The sequence below is a fragment of the Dipodomys spectabilis genome, unplaced genomic scaffold, assembly GCF_019054845.1.
Source record: "Dipodomys spectabilis isolate Male_0828 unplaced genomic scaffold, ASM1905484v1 ptg000054l, whole genome shotgun sequence".
Lineage (NCBI taxonomy): Eukaryota > Metazoa > Chordata > Mammalia > Rodentia > Heteromyidae > Dipodomys > Dipodomys spectabilis.
The window spans coordinates 6648017-6664903 of record NW_024870731.1 but is presented as its reverse complement, the minus strand read 5'-3'; the positions used below and the strand labels follow the sequence as shown (position 1 = coordinate 6664903).

At 41.7% G+C, this 16887-nt stretch overlaps 1 protein-coding gene across 2 annotated transcripts in view; it reads left to right on the top strand.

Moving 5' to 3' along the window:
- Positions 1-16582, top strand: part of Sh3bp5 (SH3 domain binding protein 5) — an 84047-nt gene extending 67465 nt beyond the window's left edge. For both annotated transcript variants that reach the window (XM_042679834.1, XM_042679832.1), the window contains exons 5-9: positions 8975-9105; positions 10624-10666; positions 12519-12738; positions 14454-14714; positions 15144-16582. In XM_042679834.1, coding sequence (XP_042535768.1) covers positions 8975-9105; positions 10624-10666; positions 12519-12738; positions 14454-14714; positions 15144-15361 — 873 coding nt within the window. In that variant the 3' untranslated portion in view covers positions 15362-16582. The remainder of the gene's footprint in view (positions 1-8974; positions 9106-10623; positions 10667-12518; positions 12739-14453; positions 14715-15143) is intronic.
- The last annotated feature ends 305 nt before the right edge of the window (positions 16583-16887 follow it).

The following is a 16887-nucleotide window of genomic DNA, read 5'->3' as shown; positions in this document are numbered from 1 at the left end:
ATGCACCCCCATGTTTATTGCAGCACTGTTCACAATAGCTAGCCTAGGGAAACAACCCAGATGTCCCACTACAGATGAATGGATCCAAAAATTGTATTTATACACAATGGAATATTATGCAGCCATCAGAAAGAACAAAATAATGGCATTTACAGGGAAATGGATAGAGCTAGAAGAAATCATGTTGAGAGAGGTAAGCCAAGAGCAAAGAGACAAATGGCACATGGTCTCCCTGATAAGTGGATATTAAATCCAAAATGTAAGGTGATACGACAAAATAAACAAGGCTTAAGAAACAAAGGACTTCCACTCATCTGGTCGAATCACTTCTAAATAACCCCATGCTGCTGATCACATATATGGTATATAAGTTCACACCGGAGGGAAACCAGGAGGGTGACACAGAACTAGAGGGAATCAGGGAAAAACATACAACAGCGGGACCCATCAGCTGCACTGGACATTGATCAAAATGAACTAAGCAACTCAATGGCAGAGATGGGAGGGAGGGAACGAGTGGGAAAGAGGGAACAGCTGACGCTATGCAAAACAAAACAAATGTACATATCACCCAATGTGGAAGAAATAACTGTATTGCAAAGCTCATAGAACTCACAAATGTTATAGAGCACGATAGACAATTTGCCCCATGAAAGTTAGAATGTATTTGTGACTTAAACTAAGCATCACTATCCCACAATACTGTGAAATTTGGGGAATTATGTAATCACTTAATCACAATAAAGAATTTGAAAAAAATGTTTTTGACCTGTGCCATGGAGCCCTAGTGTTTCCCCTATTCTTGTAATATTTTTAGGATATCTGCTTTTATCTCGAGGTTTTTGATCCATTTGGAATTGATTCCAGAGCAGGGTAATATGTGTGTGTGTGTGTGTGTGTGTGTGTGTGTGTGTATGTATGTATGTATATGTGTGTGTGTGTGTGTGTGTGTGTATATATATATGTGTGTGTGTGTGTGTGTGTGTGTGTGTATGTGTGTATGTATGTATGTATGTATGTAAGCATCTAACTTCAGTTTTCTACACGTGTATAGCCAGTTCTGCTGGCACCATTTGTTGAAGAGGCTGTCTTTCTTCCATCCTGTTTTTTTGGCTCCCTTATCATAGGGCTGTGGGCTCATTTCTGGGTCTTCATTCTATTCAATTGGTTCTGAGGCCTGTTCTTGGGCCAGTACCAAGCTGTTTTTGTTAATGCAGCTTTGTAGTTTAGTGTTGATATTTTCCCAGCACTGTTCTTCCTGCTAAGGATTTTTTTTTTTTTTTGCTATTTGGGGTCTTTTATTATTTCATATGAATTTTTGGATTGCTTCTTCTATTTCATTAAAGAATTGATGGGTACTGCATTGAATTTGTAAATAGCCTTTGGCAGTATTGCATTTTCATTGTTAATCCTCCAATCCAGGAGCATGGGAGATTTTTCCGCTTCCTTAGATCTGTTTTAATTTCTTTTTATAGGTTTTTAAAGTTTTCATTATAGATGTCCTTCATTTCTTTGTTTAGTCCCTAGGTATTTTTTGAGGCTATTACAAAAGGAGTTTCTTTCCTTCTCATTGTTGGCATACAGGGAAGGTATTGATTTTTGTGGATTAATTTTATACCCTGTTACTGATCCAAACTTTGGGTCAGCTAGAGTAACTTGGGAGTGGAGTCTGTGGGGTTCTTTAAATACAGGATCACGTCATCTGCAAAGAGAGATTCTTACTTCTTCTTTCCCTATTTGGATCCCCTTTATGTTTGCCTCTTGCTTTATTGCTCACACTAGGAATTCTGATACTATATTGAAGAGAAGTAGAGAGAGTGCACATTGTCTCATTCCTGATTTCAGAGGAAATGGCTTTCACTTTTCACCATTAAGTATAATGTTGGCTGTAGGCTTGTCCTAAACCACCTATATTGAGTAATATTCCATGGATTCCTGGTTTCTCCAGAGCTTTCATCATAAAAAGGGTGTTGGAGCTTGTTAAATGCTTTCTCTGCATCTATGGAGATGATCATGTGGTTCTTGTCCTTGCTCCTGTTGATATGTTGAAGTACATTGACTTGCATATATTGAACCACGTTTGTATTCCTGGAATGAATTTTGTTTGATCATAGTATATAATTTTTTTGATGAGTTGTTGAAGTCAGTTGGCAAGAATTTTATTGAGAAGTTTTGCATTGATGTTCATCAAAGAAATGAGTCCATAGTTCTCTTTCTTTGATGAGTCCCTCTCTGGTTTTGGGATGAGGGTTATGCTGGCTTAATAGAATGAGTTTGTAGTGAAATTTCACTTTCAATTTCATTGAAGAGTTTGAGGAATATTGGAGTGAGTTCTTTGAAGGCCTTATTGAGCTGTGAATCCATCTGGTCCTGGGCTCTTCTTGGATGGGAGGTCTCATTACTTGATATGGGTCTATTTAGTTGGTTTAAATCTTGGTTTAGTTTGGATATATCAGTATTTCCTCAAAATTCTTCCATTTCTTCCAGATTCTAGACTTTGTTAGCATAAAGGTTTGCAAAGTATTCCCTTACAATGTTCTGAATCTTGCTTATTTTTGTCGTGATATTTCCATTCTTGTCTCTGATTTTGTTTGAGTATGTTCTCTTCTTTTGTAAGATTTGCTAAAGGTCTGTCAATTTTGTTAATTTTGTCAAAGAACCAACTCTTTGTTTTGGTGGTTCTTTCTATGTTTTGGGGGGACTCTAATTGTGATAAGGCAACCTGGTTGTAAGCACCTAACAAATACGACTCCACCTTGAAACTAAGGCAGCACCCCCACCTGTGGGACTAGTTCCTTGGGGCTTGGTATTTACAAGAAAAATGTGCTTAGTGTACCCTAGAAAACAGGTTATAGCAACAAGTCATAGAAATGGGTCAGAGAAACAGGTCATGCTCCTTGCTCAAAGCATTATTTAGCTTCCATAGTTTTCTGCTTGGCTTGCACCTGCAGGAAAGAACCATTAGAGACTTTCCATTCCTGAGCAAACAAGGACGTAAATTTTTTTGTATAAAAGGGAGCCCTGAGAACAGACTCAACACAGAACTTGAGGACCCGCTGACCCAGTGGTTCCTGGCTTGCAGCTACTTTCTTTTTGTTGTACTCTGTGTCTGTGGTGGTCCTCTCTGGTGGCATACCTCATAATTCATTTAATTCTGATTTGATTTTAAGTATTTCCATCTATTGGGTTGGGGTTTGGCTTGTTACACTCTTTCAAGGAACTTAAGGTGCATCATTAATTTGTTGGTTTGAGATTTCTCCAATTTGTTGATATAGACACTCAGAGCTATAAACTATCACTGCCTTTGCTGTGATGTAAAGGAGCTGGTATTTTGTGGGCTCATTTTTGTTAAATACCAAAAACGTTTGAATTTTTGTTCTGATCTCTTCAGTGATCCATTGATGGTTCAACAATGTGTTGTTCAGTGTCCATGTGTTACAGCATTTTCTATAGTGGCTTTTAGTGTTGAGCTCTAATTTTATTCCATTGTGGTCTGAGAAAATGCAGGGAATAATTTCAGTATTTCTGAATTTGTACAGATTTGCTTTGTGCCCTAACATGTGATCTATTTTGGAGAATGATCCATGGGCTGCCAAGAACAACATATATGCTGGTATTGCTGGGTGGAATATTATGTAGATATCTGTTAAGTCTAGTTGATCTATGCAGTTGTTTAGTTCTGAAGTTTCTCTGTTGAGTTTTTGCTGTGATGATCTATCCAGAGGCAACAGTGGTGTGTTAAAGTCACTAACAATCAATGTGTTTGGCTCTATGTTTTTAGTGTAAGTAGTGTTTGATGAAGTTGGGTGCCCCACCATTTGGTGTATAGATGTTTAGGATTGTTATATCCTCCTATAGGAGAGATCACTTTGTTAGTAGGTAATAACCTTCTTTGTCTCTTCTCACTAATTTTAATTTGAAGTCTTATTTTATCTGTTAGGATTGCAACTCCAGCCTGCTTATGGGGGCCATTTGCTTGATAGATTTTATTTCATTCTTTCATTTTGAGTATGTTTCTTTTTGTGGGCAAGATGTGTCTCTTGAAGACAGTAGAAAGATGGATCTTGCTTTTTGATCCAACTAGTCAGTCTAGTCACTCTGTCATTTAATCCCAGAGTTAAGTCCATCAAAATTAAGAGGATTGAGAGGTATTTGATAGTTCCTGCCATGTTATCCATCTTCTTAGGGGCCGTGCCCTGTCAATTATTACTATAATTATCTGGTTCTCTGTTTAGGGGCCATTTCTCTGCCAATATCATGTTCTTGTTGGTTTTCTGTGTGTAGAACGTCTTTAAGTATTTTCTGTAATGCTGATTTGGTGGAGATATATTGTTTCAATTTTTCCTTGCTTTGGAAGGTTTTTATTTGTCCCTTGGGTATGAATGAGAGCTTAGCTGGGTACATTATTCCTGGTTGGTAGTTGTTTGCCTTTAGGGCATAGCATACCTCATTCCAGGTTCTCTTGTCTTTCATGGTATCTACTGAGAAATCTGTAGGTATTTGGATTGGTTTTTTCCTTTATAGGTGATTGATCTCTTCTCCCTGGTGGCTTTAAGGATCTTTTCCTTGGTCTCTATTGATCCTCTGGTTTACAATGGTGGTGGATGTCCTGTTCTAGTCTGGTCTGGGGTTCTAAAGGCTTCTTGTGTCTGGATGGGTCTATCCTTTTGGACATTTTGGAAGTTATCTGCTAGGATTCTGTTAAATATATTTCCTATTCCATTAACATCCTTCTCTAGACCCTCAATACCATTTAACCCTAAATTAGGTCTTCTGATTGCATCTTGTATTTCCTGTAGGATCTAGTTTGTTTCTTGGATTTGTTTTGAATTATTTTCTGTTCTTTCTCTATAAAGTCTAGACTATCTTCACTTCCACAGATTCTACCTTCTCCATTGTCTGCTGTCAAGATTTTCTACTTTCTTATTTCCTTCTAACTGGTCATTTTTGATGGCTTCAATTTCTTTATTGAAGCTTTGTTTTACATCTTTTACTTCCTTGATTTGGTTTCCATTGCATTTCCTTTCCTTCTGTTGGAATTCATTCAGCTTTCTATTTGTGGAGTTCATGAATTCTTCTATTAATCTTTTATTAGCTTCATCAATTTACTCATGGCCATGTGTAGGATTTCAATTTTTTTCATTCAGTGTACTTACCAGCACTGTTTTTAAAGCATTTTGAGAACTATCCTCTAGGTCTTTCAATGGCGGCTCTATTGCCTGTATATTTTGAGTGGGAGTTGAGGTTCACTGACTTGCCAGGTTTCTTAGGTTTCTACGGTTTGTTATGCCTATTAGGAAACAAAAGCCACTCCAATACAAGAGAACACAATTTTAGGAACCAACCAGCACCCTGTACTTGTAGACATAAGAGGTTTGAAATTACAGATACATACTCCCCTATTTACCTCTACTTTTCTTTGTTTGGGATGGGATGTTGTGGTTCAGGAGTGAGGATTACATATAGTTGTAAACAGTGAACAGATGTGTTGTGAGCAATGAAATGGTCTGTACTACAAGGATAACAAGATGAGCCACTTAGGCTCAGTCAAAATGGAACCAAATGCAGTCTAACTCATATACAAAAAATTAGGAATAATGGACTAAAGAAAATGAAGGGGAGAAGGGCCAGGAATGAAGGGAAATGAGTTAAAGTAAAATTAAAAGAAAAATTGATAGATGTAAAAAACTGATAATGTAAAATAGAGCGAGATGCAGGTAGGACTAGAGGAATATATGGAAAGGAGCAGAAGGAAGGGAACTAAGACCTACAGAGGAAAGCAAAAAAAAGTTAAAAGAAATTATGCATAAAACTAATGCTGAAATTTTAAATAAGATTGATAAATAGAAAACTGAGTAATCAAAAACACAGCCTGAATTAATTATGCATGTAAATAGGAAAAAAAGTCTAGTAATCACTATACTGTTTATCTAGAACTAAACAAAATAGCACTGTGGAAGAAAGAAGGGGAGAGAGAGAGATTTCTAGTTTGTTAGAGGGAGCTTATGTCTCCTCAGTGTCCACTATTCAGTCTCTTGATGGAGCCTTAATTGCCTTGCAGTGGTCAGCTTTCCCTGTGGCTTGGACTCAGACACCCTCTTGACACAGGAGTGTGGCTGCTACCTAGAATTCCACTCTCAGGCCTGATTGCAGGAGATTTGGGGGAGGTGGGATTTGTCATTTGCTAGTGCAGTAGCAGAGCTGTGTCCCAGAAGTCTTTGCCCCATAGCCATGGAAAGTGTAGGAAAAGAGGGTCTTTGCCCTCTTCAGATATGATCACGCCCTTTCAGGCAAGGGATTGGGCCAGGGAGCTTTGGATCACCACAGAGAGCTGGTTCCCCAAAGGTAGGGTCCCCAATGGGTTACTCACAGGTTCTGGAGCCTGGTGTTCAATTGGCAAGCTGAGACCTGTTGAGAAGCCTCTGCGTCTGGTTTCAGAACTGGCAGTGGACTCTCAGTGGGGTCTGTTTGCAGATTCTGGGATCTTCCCTGATTACCCTCCTTGGTTCCCACTAGTCAGGTGCTGTGTGCTTTCTTCAGTTTTTGAGTGGTCCTCTGTTTAAGGTTGGATTGACTGGCATTTCAGAAATGTCCTGGGTCTCCCCGCACTGCCTGGGGAGGCTGTGGGCCACAGCTGCAGCTGCACAGTAGAGGTCCACTTGCTGTTTTGCTGTTTTCTTTTGTGTTTCCAAGGAGAGATTTCTTTTGTAGTAGGATAAGTCTGTCTGTTTAAGGTTTGATTGATGTGGATGGATCTCTTGAGGTAAAGAGTGTCCTGGGACCCTAAATCTGTTTGGTCAGACATCTAGGGAGTTTACCTGTGGTGGTGGTGCCATCTTCCAGGAAGTCTTGGCAACTTTCAAGATTGTAAAAGAGCCATAAGACAAAGTCAGAGATGACCTGGAAAGTCTCTAGATGACACCAAGTAATTTTTTGTGCCTGTATTTTTTTTATTCATTTAAAAATTCTTCTAGTAAGTATCCTGTACAGAACACACAGCTTAATCCTGTACAGAACACCAGCCACCTCCTGCTGTGTGCTTCTCCATTAACCACTAACCGAGATCTTTCTAACATTGTTCTTTCTGAGGTGTCAGAGGTAGACCAAGTACCATGGGCCTATGGGCTCATCTATGATGCTCCTTGGGTAGATAAAGGCTAACCCTTTAACTTAACTGTGTGTGTGTGTGTGTGTGTGTGTGTGTGTGTGTGTGTGTGTGTGTGTGTGTGTGTGTTTAAATCCATTTTATAATACTGGGCTGTAAGCAGAAGACAGAGAAATTGCCTGCTGCTTCTGTACAACAGAGTGCTGTGTGTACTGGAGCTTTAACTCAGCATAAGTGCTGTTCCTTAGCTTTTTCCACTCAAGGGTGGCACTCTGCCACTTTGGCTTTTTCCTGACTGGGCTGGCTTTGAACTGTGATCCTCATATCTCAGCCTCCTGAGCTAGATTAAAGGCATGAGCCACTGGTACCCAGCTTTTGACTTCCTTCCTCTTCCTCATATCAGCCCTCATTCTGATATTTTCCTAAAGAAAAAAAAAAGCAAGGAAAGAAGTAATACTGCCCATTTGTCCAGTCCATGTATAAGCTGTCTTGACGTTGGCCATTGCTCAGCTAACATTGTTTTAACTCATTATTGTTATCAACAAGCTTGTGTTCTCACCACAACTAACATGCACTTGTTTATTCAGATAAGGTTTTAAAATGCCAATTTTAGGTTATAGATTTTTGCAAGTCTTTAAGTCTGATATGAATAATTGGATTTTGTTTATATGCAAAGTTTGATTCTTCTGAATCCTGTATTCTTTGTGCCCAGCCAATAATTGGGGAAAGACCACACTGTTAACATCATGGTTGTTAACATCATGGTTGTCTTGTTGGCCTCATTGCTGCCATGCCTGTTGTTGCTAATTCTTAATTTGGTGATGTCTTAAAAATTAATACCCACTGGTGCCTGCCATTTTCTTGCCTACTCATCTCTGCAGAAGCAGCTCAAATTGGCTTCTTAGAGTCAGAACGTCTGGGTAGAAGAAGAAATTGATCAGTTGAAACTTAATGTTTCTAAATTTTGTCTGATTTTTATTTTTCCATTTTCTTTCCCAGTTATGGCCAAACTATATCTGGCTATTTAGTTTTACCTGGCAATATTTACTCAATATAAAAGACTGTTTTCTTGGGAAATTAGTATTAGATTGCCTATTATTTTCCTCAAAGATGTATATATGTATGTATGTATGTTTTTATGATGAGACAAGTTCTCACTATGTGACCCTGGCTGGCCTTGAACTTTAGATTCTCTTGCTTTAGAATCATGAATGCTGCAGTATAGGTATGATATGGCCATCTTAAAAAAAAAATATTTTTGTGGGCTGGGAAGGTGGCTTAGTGGTAGAGCGCTTGCCTTGCATGCCTGAGGCCCTGGGTTCGATTCCTCAGCACCACATAAGCAAAAAGAAAAAAGCCGGAAGTGGCGCTGTGGCTCAAGTGGTAGAGCACTAGCCTTGAGCTGAAGAGCTGAGGGACAGCGCCTAGGCCCAGAGTTCAGGCCCCACGACCGGACCAAAAAAATAAAATATATATATATATATATATATATATATATATATATATATATATATGCATATATATATATATATATATATATATATATATATATATATTTGTAGCTGGATGCCAGTGGCTCACACCTGTAATCCTAGCTGCTCAAGAGGCTGAGGTCTGAGGATTGTGGTTCAAAGCTAGCCTGGGCAGGAAAGTCCGTGAGACTCTTTATCTCCAATAAACCACTCAGAAAACTGAAAGTGGCATTGTGGCTCAAGTAGTAGAGCACCAGCCTTGAGCTGAAAAGCTGAGGACCAGTGCCTAGGCCTAGAGCTCAAGCCCCATGACAAAAAAAAAATATAGTGATATAAGTAATACCCCAACCTGGAGCTGTTCTGACTTGACTAGGCTGACCTCTTATGTTGTTTGAAGGTCATGGAGGCAGAACAGACCAAGACAAGAAGTGAGCTGGTGCACAAGGAGACTGCAGCCAGGTACAATGCTGCCATAGGCCGCATGAGGCAACTGGAGAAGAAACTCAAGCGAGCCATTAACAAGTCCAAGTAAGTGTGGGTATAATCCTCCCTGGAGCTGTGGGGTTTGCCTCTCCCACATTTTCGCCTTGCACTAAGATCCCCTGCCAGGCTCCATTGCTCTCGTATGAGACTCCCAGAGTCAAAGGCAGGGATTCTGAAGTGTAACCCACTCCAAATATGGGAGACAGACAAAAAGGACTAACAGAAGCAAACCATTATATAGCTTGTCTCTGTGACTGACAGTGTGGACAAGGCCCTGTTTCTCAGTTTACCTGGCAGCATAATGGGGAAGAGTTGTATTTACTATACATATTTCTTGGAATGCTCCAAGACTAGTGTGAATGGGGATTTAGCCAGGTGTGAGTGACTCACCCCTGGAATTCTAGCTCCTCAGGAAGCTGAGATCTAAGGACTGCAGTTTAAAGCCAGCCTCAGCAGGAAGTTTGTGAGACCTTTATCTTCAATTAGCCACCAAAAAGCCAGAAATGAACTTGTGGTTCAAGTAGTAGAGGACCAGCCTTAAGCAAAACAAAAAATTCTAAGGGAGCACACCCAGGCCTGAGTTCACACTCTAGTAGAGGTAGAGGGTTATCACACTTTTTCCAAGGTCTTCTCATTTACCCTTATTATTTGCACAAACTTAACAACCAAACAATGTCCTTGCCATCATTTAGTTGATAAGGATGCAGGACTCGACTTCACAGAGAAGGAGGAGCTCAGTACAGCATTGCTCTATCTTGCTGCCTATCCCAAAGCTCCTACAAAAAAGGAAGTGGAGCTGTGGCTCGAGTGGTAGAATGCTAGCCCACAGACCCTGAATTCAAGGCCATCTAGGGCTACATAGTGAGAAGTCTCATCATAAAAAATAAATACATACATACTTCTTTGAGGAAATTAATAGGTAATCTAAGATTAATCTAATTTCCCAAGAAAACAGTATTTTATATTGGAAAAGTATTGTCAGGTAAAACTATAAATAGCCACATATGGCTTGGCCATGACTGGGAAAGAATATGGAAAAATAAAAATCAGACAGAATCTAGGGAACTAGGAGAAAGCTGACTATTTGTTGTCCCCTGCCTGGTCTGTGACCTAGTTGTATCTGCCAACAATCTGCCTGGTCACATTCCAGAAGGACCAATCCAATCTGCTCATGGTGGCCCTGCTGTGCCCAGCAAGAGAGAAGCAGTGCTCTTCTCCCTTCTGCACTGGACTGCAGCAGAAGTGGTTTAGGCAACCTCTTCCCCAAGCCTGTCTGATCTTCATCCCTGGAAAGTGAATCCAGGCCACCTTTACTGTTAGACATACATGTGTGGCCTCAAGCAGCCTCCTTAAGAGATAGGAGGAACCAGCATGCAAGGTCCCCAGTATGTTGAGATGAGCCTCCTGGTCCTCTGACTGGTGTCAGGCCCTAGAAGCTACAACTTCACTGCATGGCCTTGTCACAGTTCACTAAAACCTAGAAGGCTCACAGGCCAACTATAGCTCCATCTTGTAGAGTTCATTGTGCTAATCTCTGACCATTTGCTTTCCTGTCTTTTGCAGGCCTTATTTTGAACTCAAGGGAAAATACTATGTGCAGCTTGAGGTATGTATGTGTGGCCTAAGATGCATTGCTCATGGGTTTTTCTGCACTCAATTGACCTTTTTGGGGTAGTAGGCCTTCAAAAATGACCCTGGGATGGTGGTTCAGTGGTAGAGTACTATGGATTCGATTCCTCAAGACCACATAGGCAGAAAAGGCTGGAAGTGGTACTGTGGTTCAAATGGTAGAACACTAGCCTTGAGCTGAAGAGCTGAGGGACAGAGCCCAGGCACAAGTTCAGGCCCCACAACCGGCAAAAAAAAGATCCTGGGAAGAATAGAGAGACACATTCTTTAGTTTTCAGGCCTCAAAATGGCCTTGGTTGGCCAGGTGTTAGGTCATGTTTATAATCCTAACTATTTACAATCTGAATAGTGTGGTTTGAAGCCAGCCTGGGCAGACAAATCCAAGACAGTCTTATCTGCAATTAACTAGCAAAAAAGCCAGAATGAAGATGTGACTCAAGGTGTAGAGCACCAGCCTTGAGTGAAAAAGCCAAGAGACAGTGCAAGGCCCTGAGGTCAAGCCCCAGAACTGTTGCATACATGCACACACACATACACACAGTCTTGCCTGGGTTTTCAAGTGTCTGAAGCTAATGGCCAGTGTCATTATTCCTAGGACCAGAAGCAGCCACATCTTATACCTGCCAAATCAGAATCTTTAGCAAGGCCAGAAAACTTAGTTGTAACTCATTCGGGGATTCAGACACAGTTTGAGAAATGGATGGGATAACCAGGTAGCCAGGTTGAGACTTTTCTTTGGTGCTGATACTTGGGCTTGAACCCAGAGCCTTAGCTTTTTCCACTAAACGCTGGTGCCCTACCACTTGAAACATACCTCTATTTCTGACTTTTTGGTGTTTAATGGAAGATAAGCTCTCAGATTTGTCTGTTTGGGCTGGCTGCAAACCAGGATCTTCAGATCTCAACCTCCTGAGTAGCTAGGATTCTAGGCATGAGCTATCTGTACCTGACTAAACTGTACCTGGCTAGGTTGTGAGACTTCTGTGATGTTCCTTCCCTGAGGCTGTACTACACCAGTGTTTCTGGGTGACACTCTTGTCACTTAGAATAAGGAGGAATGACCACTTTTGGCCTCTGAACAGGTAACTGATGAGAGTAATCAGGTTGCTACCTTGTTTACATCTTGGGAAATTCTCTAACGTAGAGTCATGCATACAAAAAGAATCATGCACACACACAAACTGTACTTGGTCATTTAAAAAGCATCTCTGGGGCACAGAAAGGAAGGGTGAACAAATGTAGTCATGTTATTTGATATACTCTGGAAAATGACTTAAATAAACTTGTGTGCAGAGATGGAAGGGGGTACTGGGGGAAAGCAAAGGAAGGGGTGACATTGTTCAAAAAAAGGAAATGTACTCATTACCTGAAATATGAAATAATAACTGTTCAACTTTAATAACAATAAGATTATTTTTTAAAAATAGCCAGGTACTAGTGGTTCGTACCTATGATCCTAGCTACTCAGCAAAGTCAAATGTGAGGATCATGGTTCAAAGCCAGCTCAGACAGGAGAGCCCATGAGACATTTTTCCCCTTGGTTCTTTTTTTTTAAATTAATTTACTTTATTGTCACTATAAAGATGATGTATATAGGTATTGCAATTACATGAGTCAGGTAATGAGTCTATTTCCTTTCATACATTGCCTTCTGTTCCCTCACTCATGAGACTCTTATCTCCAGTTAGCCATCAGAAAACCAGAAGTGGAGCTGTGGCTTAAAGTGGTACAGTGCTAGCTCAGAGACAGTACTCAGGCCCAAGGACTGACAAAAAAATAAACAGCATCTCAAAGACTTGCTTACCAAGTTCTCCTATCTTCCTAACCAGCAACTGAAGAAGACAGTGGATGACCTACAGGCCAAGCTGACCCTGGCGAAGGGCGAGTACAAGACAGCCCTGAAGAACCTGGAGAGGATCTCAGATGAGATCCATGAACGACGGCGTTCTAGTGCCATGGGGCCTCGGGGCTGTGGTGTGGGTGCTGAGGGCAGCAGCATGTCTGTGGAGAGCCTGTCAGGAAGCAAGCCCGAACCAGATGCTGTTTCTGGTGAGTCAGGCAAGTGGGGACCACATAGCTTGTGTGATCTGCATCCAGAACTGCCTTGGCCCAGGGTCCTCCTCATCACTGCCTGTCACTGAAGAATTTCAGAGCTGGGCAACCTCACAAGCTGTTTCTGGAGACTTCCCATGTTTTGTGGAAAACTGTTCAAAAGATGTGAATGAATATTCCTCGATTCTATGGTCAAATAAGTTTGGGAAAGGCTAAACCTTCCCTTGTCTCTGGCAATCAAAGTACACACTAGGAACATTCAAGGCTTGTAGAAGTCCTGCAGGGAAGAGTCTAAGAATAGGGAGTTGGAATCAGATTTTTATTCAAATCCTAGCCTTCACCTAATTATCAGCACATGATGTGTAAGGTAGGTAATAAGATAGGGTCTACTAACTTCCATGTTGGGTGGTAGTTAGGATTACATGAAATAATGCTTGGTACCACTAGTAAGCACTCAGAATTCCTTTCCTGGGGTAAAATGCCTGTAAGCTAGTTTCTAGGTTCCCTCAGGAATTCTATAAATCCATCAGCAAGTGTTTTAAGTACCAGGTCCAAGGTAAACTGAGACTATAAATAATGATTGCATGTATTGTGTTCATGTAATACTTATATACAAATCTCACATAATATCTCACAAATTATATGTATCCTCATAAATCTTGGATGGAGAGGATGGTGAAGCTCAGAGGTCAAATTGGGAAGGCTACACACTAAGCAGTGGAATTAGGATCTGAATTCAGATGTGGGCCCCAACACTACAGTACTTTCATAAAGATGTAAGAGGAAGAAAAGGGAAGAGGAACGATGCTAAAAAGCAGGACTGTGCAGGAGAGAGGCAGAGGCTCTGTAAGCACAAGAACATCATGCCTCTGGGCCTTGGTTAATCTGGTCCATAAACTGTACAGCACAAGCTACAGAACACTATAAAAGAATTCTGTTCTTTGCAGCAAATGGAGATCTAGGTAGACTCTAAGGGTATCTTACAAGATCAGAAATTATCCGAAAGAAAGCAAAGGACCTCCAGGGTAAATATTCCATACTCTGGCAGTTCTTGCTGCTTCTTTCCTAGACAGAAGAGTGTGTGTGGGGCGGGGGGGGGTGTTTTTGGCAATACTGGGATTTGAACTCAGGACCTTGCACACCTCCAGCTCAACTTTTTGCTATTCTGGAGTTGGGAGTCCAGCAAACTTTTCTGCTTGGGCTGGCTTCAGACCTCAATCCTCTAGATCTCAGCTTCCTGAGTAGCTAGGATGAAGGCTGGCTTTGTTGGGACGTAATTACGTTTTCCTGTGTACAGGTAGATTTGTTTAGGGGTCTGAGGTGTTGAAGTCCTGGTCTATAGCTATTTTCCTTTTGAGGTGTGGTGGGGGTGGGGGAACCCAGTGCCTCTGGTATGTTAGGCAAGTCCTCTACCTACCACTGAGCTATCTCCTCAGCCACCTTCCATCTTGAGGGTAGTGTCTGGTAACACTGATTTCTACAGTAGGGCTTAAGGTTACAGCAAGGTCACTAACTGTAACCTTAGGGATCCAAGCTGGTTCCTTTCATGCTGTTTCAGAGGCTAGTCAGGGAGGCCCAGAAGGTCACATTCCTGTCAGATGTCCTTAGAGCAGATTCTGCAGTCTCCAAGCCTTGTCTGTCTGGCAGCGGTATGTACGTGTGCAGGTTAGTCGGGCAGACCCTATGTGACTGGTGTTCTCTCTCATCCTTAGTGGCCTCAGAGGCCTTTGAAGACGACAACTGTAGCAACTTCGTGTCCGAAGATGACTCAGAAACCCAGTCTGTGTCCAGCTTTAGTTCAGGACCAACGAGCCCATCTGAAATGCCTGACCAGTTCCCTGCAGTCACAAGGCCTGGCAGTCTGGATCTGCCCAGCCCCATGTCCTTGTCAGAGTTTGGGATGATGTTCCCAGTGTTGGGCCCTCGAAGTGAATGCAGTGGGGCCTCTTCCCCTGAATGCGAAATAGAACGAGGTGAGTAGCAGACCTCTAGCTCTGTCTCAGGTGACTCTTAACTTTACAGCCCAACCTGTCCCCCACCCCTGCCAAGTCTTGGGAGCACCCAGGGTGGCACTGCTGGGTCTCTGACAATGTACTGCTGGTACTGGTCACTGAGATGGTTTCTAAGGGCTATTCTGGGGACTTCTGGCATTTCCTCATCAGAAGGGTTTTGATCCAATAGTTTAGGTCCTGTGTGTCTCCTCAGAATGCTCTGAGAGGTTTGTTTCCTAGCTGTAAAATGAGGTAACAACCCTGGGAGGAATAAAAGCTGGCAAACCCTCTCTGATACACATGGTGGGAAACCCCACGAATTCCAAAGGTTCCTGAGCTGGATGATTGGCTTGTGCCTAAGTGAAGCTTAGAATTGTCAACGCCCACTTGGTAACTTTTGTATCTCTACAGGAGACAGGGCAGAAGGAGCAGAGAATCAAACAAGTGACAAAGCCAACAACAACAGAGGTGGCAACAATAGCAGTGGTGTTGGTGGCAGGGGTAAAAGCCAAAGCCGCACGTCTTCTGAGAGCCAGGCTTTGGAGACCCGAATGAAGCAGCTCTCCCTCCAGTGCTCCAAGGGAAGAGATGGGATTATTGCTGACATAAAAATGGTGCAGATTGGCTGATCCATCCAGGGCCACCCCCCATGTACAAATCAGTATTTATACACGAAACTCAAGAACATTGTGCCAATTATCATTTAACATGCCAAATCTTAAGCATTTAAACTGCACTAACCAAGTTTCGGTGACTTGAGGGCTGAAGAATTCCCCTCTTGGGCTAGTATGTTTTTCCGAGCTACATCACTGCAGGCTGACTGTGACCAGGTTCACAGCCTTTGTGGACCATTCATTCCCTGTAATAGTGTTGTGGAAGCAATAATGAGTTCCTGTGAAAGAACCCAAGCTAGGAGGAAGGTTGGAAGCTTAGCCAAACTGGGGGCCACAGCCTGCGGCTTTCTCTTTTTTCACACTTAGTTTGGGGAATAAGAGATGTTTTCTCCATTATATCCCAAGATATCTAAATATTCAAAACAAAAATAAAACTCAAGTATCCAGTGCATTATCTTCCTGACATAAAGGTTAAAAGAAATGCAAGAACACACTTCATTTTCCTCACCTCTGGTGTTCAGAGGGGGCTTTTTAAAAAAGCATGTAGGTTGGGATACCCATTAAAACCATTTCCTAGGAAGGCTACCATGAAACTGCACTTTTGGGGATGGGAAAGGTGATGCCAGTGTGGGGATGGGGGAGGGAGGGCTGAGGGTAGCAGAGACATAGCATAGAAGGGATCCATGGCTGTGGGAGAGAAGGCTGTCTAGCCTAACCTTACCCTGCCAGCCAAAGGGAACTGACTTATCCCTAAGACATGTGCATGTGAAGCAGTGACCATTGTCATATCTACACTGACAAGGTGGTGATTTCTCTGTAGGCTCAACTTTTCAAATAATGAAATTATTTAAGGGTTATGCTGCACCTAGTATTTCTTAGAGCCAATTTTCCTTAAAGCTAGGAAAGAGAGTAGGCATGTGTTGGCAAAGGCTGTTTAAATAGAAGCAGTGGTGTCTGTTATGCTAATAGTATTAAGTGTTCAGACTGCTTTTCTTTAATGTTTTTATGGTTATGCATATTTAAAGCACTGTATTTTGTCTTAAGAAAATTTGGCATTTCTAAAAGAAAAACAACCTCATTTCAAGTTGTCTGTTGACTGTCACAGCTTATGTATTTTAGCCATTTGTACATCTCTTCATACTGTAATGGTTCTTTTTTATTAACTGATACAGTATTCTAATTACAAGGTTATTTTGTACTTAGTATCTTGAGTGTAATAAAAATGCTTAAGAAAACTCTGTGGCTTTTTAAGTAGAAAATCTGATGTTGCCTACTTTTTCTGTTGTGGGCAACCTTTATTATGGAGGAGCACAGAACGCAGTAATCATTTCTCCCACTTTTTTTTAACTGTTTTTGTCCCTGTCCTGGGGCTTGAACTACCAGCCTGAGTGCTGTCCCTGAGCGTTTTTGCTCAAAGCTAGTGTTCTACCACTTAAGCCTCAGCTCCACTTTCAGCTTTTTGGTGGCTAACTAGAGATCAGAGTCTCTTGGACTTTCCTGCCAGGGCTGGCTTCAAACTACGATCCTCAGATCTCAGCCTT